Source organism: Pezoporus wallicus, unplaced genomic scaffold (genome assembly GCF_028554395.1).
Source record: "Pezoporus wallicus isolate ANWC-B61680 ecotype Strahan unplaced genomic scaffold, APGP_CSIRO_Pwel_v1 contig_4012, whole genome shotgun sequence".
Classification (NCBI taxonomy): domain Eukaryota; kingdom Metazoa; phylum Chordata; class Aves; order Psittaciformes; family Psittacidae; genus Pezoporus; species Pezoporus wallicus.
The window spans coordinates 2,448,750-2,454,749 of NW_026637828.1; the positions used below are offsets into that span (position 1 = coordinate 2,448,750).

At 58.4% G+C, this 6,000-nt stretch overlaps 1 protein-coding gene across 6 annotated transcripts in view; it reads left to right on the plus strand.

The window, feature by feature from the left end:
* The window catches only part of CAPN15 (calpain 15), a 59,097-nt gene extending 53,415 nt beyond the window's left edge, over positions 1 to 5,682 (plus strand). For all 6 annotated transcript variants that reach the window (XM_057408002.1, XM_057408001.1, XM_057408004.1 and 3 more), the window contains 8 exons: positions 30 to 253; positions 1,469 to 1,594; positions 2,313 to 2,465; positions 2,649 to 2,810; positions 3,496 to 3,725; positions 3,909 to 4,069; positions 4,362 to 4,540; positions 5,095 to 5,682. In XM_057408002.1, the coding sequence (XP_057263985.1) occupies positions 30 to 253; positions 1,469 to 1,594; positions 2,313 to 2,465; positions 2,649 to 2,810; positions 3,496 to 3,725; positions 3,909 to 4,069; positions 4,362 to 4,540; positions 5,095 to 5,272 (1,413 nt within the window). In that variant the 3' untranslated portion in view covers positions 5,273 to 5,682. The remainder of the gene's footprint in view (positions 1 to 29; positions 254 to 1,468; positions 1,595 to 2,312; positions 2,466 to 2,648; positions 2,811 to 3,495; positions 3,726 to 3,908; positions 4,070 to 4,361; positions 4,541 to 5,094) is intronic.
* Positions 5,683 to 6,000: the final 318 nt, after the last annotated feature.

Consider the following 6,000-nt stretch of genomic DNA (forward strand, 5'->3'; position numbering starts at 1 on the left):
TTGTAAGGTGTTTCTCCCTCTTTCCACAGGCTCAGAGGAAGCAGCTGTGGGTCGCCCTCATTGAGAAGGCTCTGGCCAAGCTCCATGGTTCGTACTTTGCCCTCCAGGCGGGGCGTGCTATTGAAGGCCTGGCTACACTAACGGGTGCGCCCTGCGAGAGCCTGATGCTGCAGGTCAGCTCCACTAACCCTCGTGAGGAGCCCATTGACACTGACCTCATCTGGGCCAAAATGCTGAGTTCTAAGGAGGCTGGGTAAGATGAGGCAGGAGGGTGCTGTGGCAGGAGCATGGACACTTGGAGAGGTGGGGGAGGGAGGAGCACTCTTGGAGAGGCTCAGAGGAGAGGGGCTGGTGAAGCCCACCACCTCATCTTGAGCACTGGTGGAGCTCCCCCTTTAAACTCCTCAGAAATTCTTTCTCCTTTGTTTCATTCTCATATGAAATGAAAACGCTGATGAAGTTCCCTGTGCACGTCTGCTGCTCTCTTGTAGGAGCTGTGAAGTGGCCGGCATCCAGCCCGCTTGCTTTGCTTTCAGTGGTGTTTGTATTGTGAAGTGCTTGACCCCTGCACGTGTCTCCCACCCATACACATTGCAGCTCTGCTGGCCATACCTGGGCATGACTCTAGGCAGTCTGTAGAAGACAAAGCAAAAGTAAATGTATATACAAAAGATGTGGATGGGCTGAGAGGATCCAGAGAAGGGCCGCAAAATGATTCAAGGACTGGGAAGCATGTGATGAAAGGCTGAGTGAGCTGGGCTTGTTCAGCACTGAGAAAAGAAGACTCAGGGGAGAGTCTTCATCGTGTGCCAGTACTTAAAGGGTGGCTACAAAGGAAAGAGACACCCTTTTTACAAGGAGTCGCATGAAAAGAGGAGGTGTGATGGGCACAAGTTACTCCTGGGGAGATGCCAGCTGGACACAAGAGGAAAATTTTTCCCAGTGAGAAGAACCAGCCACTGCAATAATCTCCCCAGGGAAGTGGTGATTCCCCAGCACTGGACACCTTAAAGATTTGGCTGGACAGAGTGCTGGGACATCCACTCTAGGTCATGCTCTGCTTAGAAAGATTGGACCAGATGATCCTTGAGATCCCTTCCAACCTGGTATTCTGTGATTCAAATACCTTATTGCTCTGGCAGGAGGAGCGGGAGGGCAGTTGTGTTAGCTGAAGCCACATGGGAGACTGATAGGTTCCAGAATGTGGTGTCCCCCTAGGCCTGGCTGGTGCAGATCTCTTACTCCAAATAGTCTTTCCTCACCCCTGCAGGGGCCAGCAGCCTGCAAAAGGGGAGGCAGATGCACCACTTGCCTTTCTGTGTGGCTGGGGAGGCTTAGTGTTATTGCAGAGAGGGAATACCCAGGAAGCTCCTGGGGGGAGCCTGTTGCGTGCTGTGAGCAGTAGGGATGAGCTTCCCCCCATACAAGGCCTGGCAGGACACTGAGGTTTTGCTGTTCCCTTGCGCAGGTTCCTCATGGGCGCATCCTGTGGAGGAGGCAACATGAAGGTGGATGATGTGGCCTACGAGAGTATGGGTCTCCGTCCACGGCATGCATACTCCATCCTGGATGTGCGGGATGTCCAGGGCTTCAGGTGAGCTCAGGGTGGAGGCTGGTGTGGTCCAGCAGACATCCCTGCCACAGCCCAAGCACAAACCCTGGCAATGGATAATTGAGTGCAGGCTGGACAAGACCTCAGGGCCTCTTCAGTGTCCCATCTTCATGTCCAGCAAGGGCTATTTCTGCATCCCAGGGTGTCATGTAAGTGCTTTTTTCCACATATGCTGTCCTTTCTGGGCACAGCGTCCACATGCAGGGCTGCTCTGCTCCAGCACACCCTAGAGTGCAGAATGGTTCACCAGGTCTCACAAGGCACAGAGGATTGAGCTGAGCTCTTGCATGAGGTAGTCAGGGCACCGTTCTCACCTTTGGAGGGTGGGGGGTAGAAACGGGTGCTGCCTCCAACAGCCTGGGTGCTCTGTGAAGCCCCATTTCCAGCCACATCGCACTGATCAGCCTCTTCCCTGCTGAGTCCATTCCCTGCAGTGCCTTGCTGCAGGTTCCTTAGTCAGGGAAGGGCAGAGGGAGTTGCAGCAGGTCCAGAGCTGCTGGTCAAGAGCATCTCCAGCCACAGTGGGGGTGGACAATTAGGTCTAGGGTGCTGTGAGGGCTTTGAAAGGCAGCGGCAGAAGTGGCGTTGTGCCCTCTGCAGGGGGCTGTCTGGGTCTACAGAGGTGGGAGAGCATCTTGGAGGTGATCTTCCTTGTGCTTCCCTTCCTCCTGGGCCTCTGACACTATTTCCCCTTCCTCAGGTTACTGCGGCTCCGAAACCCCTGGGGCCGCTTCTCCTGGAACGGGAGCTGGTCCGATGAGTGGCCACACTGGCCGACTCCGCTGCGGCACGACCTGATGCCCCATGGCAGCAGTGAAGGTGTCTTCTGGATGGAGTACAGCGACTTCATCAAGTACGGTAGCGCCCAGGAGGCAGAGCCTGTGGGGTGGGCAGCAAGACAGGGGACAGGAAACAGGACACAGGGGTCAAGGTGGGCAGGGCAGGGGAAGGTATTGCCAGGGTCTGCATGAGGGCAGAGGGCAGAGCAGTGTCCACATAGAGCACCCTGCTGGGGCTGAGCCCACCTTCCCCACAGGTATTTTGACTCAGTGGATATCTGCAAACTCCATTCGGACTGGCACGAGGTGCGTGTGCAGGGCATGTTCCCCAACAAAGCCAGTGGGCCGGTGACAGTGACATCGCTGACGGTGTTGGAGCGAGCTGCCCTGGAGTTCGCCCTCTTCCAGGAGGGCAGCAGGTGAGCTGGACCTGGGAGAAAGACATCACCCTTTTGTCCCACGCCATCCCGCAGGGTCACAGAGCTCAGAGGTGGGTCCCCATTCCCCATTTCTCCAGTTCTCAAGGTCTGCTTTTTGTTGTAGCCAAAACCCAAGCCCTGCACATGTGCTCATTTCTGGGGCTGGAACTTGGGGCAGTGGGAGGACTGGATGAGAGAGTTTGGATATTCAGCCTGGGGAAGAGAAGGCTCCTTAAGGGAAGACCTTAGAGCAGCTCCAGTGCCTAAAGGGGTTACAAGAAACCTGGAGAGTGGCTTTGGACAAGGGCCTGTAGGGACAGGACAAGGGGGAATGGCTTTAACCTGACAGAGGGGAGATTGCGATGAGCTCTTAGGCAGAAGCTCTTCCCTGTGAGGGTGCTGAGGCGCTGGCACAGGGTGCCCAGAGAAGCTGTGGCTGCCCCATCCCTGTCAGTGTTCAAGGCCAGGTTGGACGGGGCTTGGAGCAACCTGGTCTAGTGGAAGGTGTCCCCGCCCATGGCAGGGGGCTGGAACTGGATGAGCTTTAAGGTCCCTTCTAGCCCAAACCAGTCTGGGATTCTATTATGACCCTTCCTCTGGATCTGCCATCCTGCCTGTGCCCTCCCCGTGCTCCGCAGCCCAGCACTGGGGTGATGTTACTGTTCTCCCCTTGCGATCGGTGCAGGCGATCGGATGCAGTGGACAGCCACTTGCTAGACCTGTGCATCATGGTGTTCCGGGCCACCTTCACCAGCGGGAACAAGCTGAGCCTGGGCCGGCTGATGGCTCACAGCAAACGGGCTGTCAAGAAGTTCGTCAACTGCGATGTTATGCTGGAGCCGGGCGAGTATGCTGTGGTGTGCTGTGCTTTCAACCACTGGAACACTGCCCTGCCAGGCCCCGGCGCTCTCCAGGGTGAGGGGCTCCCCACACAGCCATGCTCCCTTGCAGTGGGCAGCGGTGGCAAAGCCCTTGACCTTCACCACGGGGACCTTGATGTGGGTGGAGGTTGCTTCCATGTGCAGCAACCCTGCTCCTGGGGGTTGTGGGCTTGGTGACAGTGCCACTGATCCCTCCTTCCTCCATGTGTCTCTGCAGCATCCAGTCCCACCAGCAGCCGACCAGCCACTGATTATTCCAGCTATATCCTGGCAATCTACAGCTCTCGGCTGGTGATGGTGGAGCAGGTGGAGGCGCAGCCCACCACTTTGGCAGATGCCATCATCCTGCTGACTGAGAACAAGGGCGAGCGCCATGAGGTGGGTGTAGAAGGCACAGGGCAGTGACTGCTTGTGGCTGCAGTGGGGTCAGGGTGATGCTGACAGTGGGAGCCTGGACCCTGCCTCTGCTGCATCCTCAGTCTGGTAGGGGCCAGGCAGGTTTGTGCCAGCCCTGGTTGCCACCTCGTCTCCTTCAACCCCATGGATACCCATCGCCTTTGCTGCTTGGGGTACCTGAGCAGCTGGGGATGGAAGATGCTGGTCCAGGGGCTGAGACTGGGAGCAGAGGTTCTCGGAGGCCTGCCAGCCCTGACCCTGCTCTTTGCCCCAGGGCCGCGAGGGGATGACCTGCTACTACTTGACGCATGGCTGGGCAGGGCTCATCGTGGTGGTGGAGAACCGGCACCCCAAGTCCTACCTGCATGTCCAGTGTGACTGCACAGACAGCTTCAACGTCGTCTCCACACGCGGGAGCCTCAAAACGCAGGACAGCGTTCCCCCCTTGCACAGGTCTGGGTTAGGCAGAGGTGGCGAGGGCAAGCAGGAGGCTTGGAGCCAGGCAGGGTCTGGGGCTGGCAGGGAAGTGTGGGCAGAGGGTGGGCACTGGGGGGTGACATCACATCATCTGGATGAGGGACCTGGGGGGTTTAGTCTGGAGAAGAGAAGGCTCAGGTGGGACCTTATCGCTCTCTACAGCTACCTGAAAGGAGGATGGAGCCAGGAGGTGGGGGTTGGTCTCAGGTTAACAAGTGACAAGATGCGAGGAGATGGCCCCAGGTTGCACCAGGGGAAGTCTAGACTGGATATTAGGAACAATTTCTCGCCTAAAGGGTGGTCAGGCATTGAAGCAGGCTGCCAAGGGCAGCGGTGGAGTCACCATCCCGAAAGTGTTCACAAACCGTGTAGATGAGGCTCTTAGTGCCATGGGTTAGTGGTGGCCTTGGCAGTGCTGGGGAATGGTTGGACTTGATCTTAAATGTCTTTTCCAACCTGGTTTGATTCTGTGGTTCTATGGTCAGGGCAGAGGCAGCTGCCTGGCCCTGAGCCCGCCGTTCTCTTTGCAGGCAAGTGTTGGTGATCCTCTCCCAGCTGGAGGGTAACGCTGGCTTCTCCATCACCCACCGCCTGGCGCACCGCAAAGCCACCCAGGCCTTCCTCAATGACTGGATGTTGACGAAGGGCACCCACAACCCGCTGCTCACACCTGAGGTTGCAGGACTCCATGGCCCCCGGCCCCTATGACAAAGCGCCTCCCACTCCCTGCTCCACTCCCCCCTTCTCTGCACCGAGCCTCTGGCCTGGGGTCACACCTGCTGTCAGTGCTGTGGGGCAGAGCCAGAGCATCAACGCCCAGCACTTGGCTTGCGCACAGGGCCAGGACCAGCTCTGCCTACTGCCCCCCCGGCCCTGGCACCTCTGGACCCCTGTGCACTGGATGAGGAGCTGTGGGCATGGGGCCATCTCAGGATCCCTCCTGCCCCAAACCTGCCCTGGGACTAGTGCCCTCTGCCTGCAGCAGGGGGCTGTGGGAGAGGGGGGGCTGGAGATTGCTGTCAAGGCCCTTCCCAGGCACCGCGCTCAGGACTCTGCCCCCTCCCGCGGTGCCAGGGCGCTGGCACTGCAAAAATAAGAATATACCTCTGATGTCTGTCCGTCTGCGTGACCCTCCGTCTGCCCCCGGCCCCTGCCCAGTGTCTTGTTCCCCCCCCATTGTCTGCTGCCAGGACCAGCATAGCACCGAGGTACCATAGCAGGGGGTGCTGAGGTCACCATGGTGCCACTCCTGGCTGGACCCCTCCATCCACCTTGCGTGTCCCGTATGCTGGGGCTGGGGAGGAGAAGGGGCTGAGGAGGAGATGGCGCTGGGTTGTTCGAGGAAGCTGCTGCCAGGGGGTTTACCTCACCCCTCAGGCTGACCTCCACCACCACTGCTCGGGGTGGGCAGCGAGGCCATGGAGTGATGCTCAGCA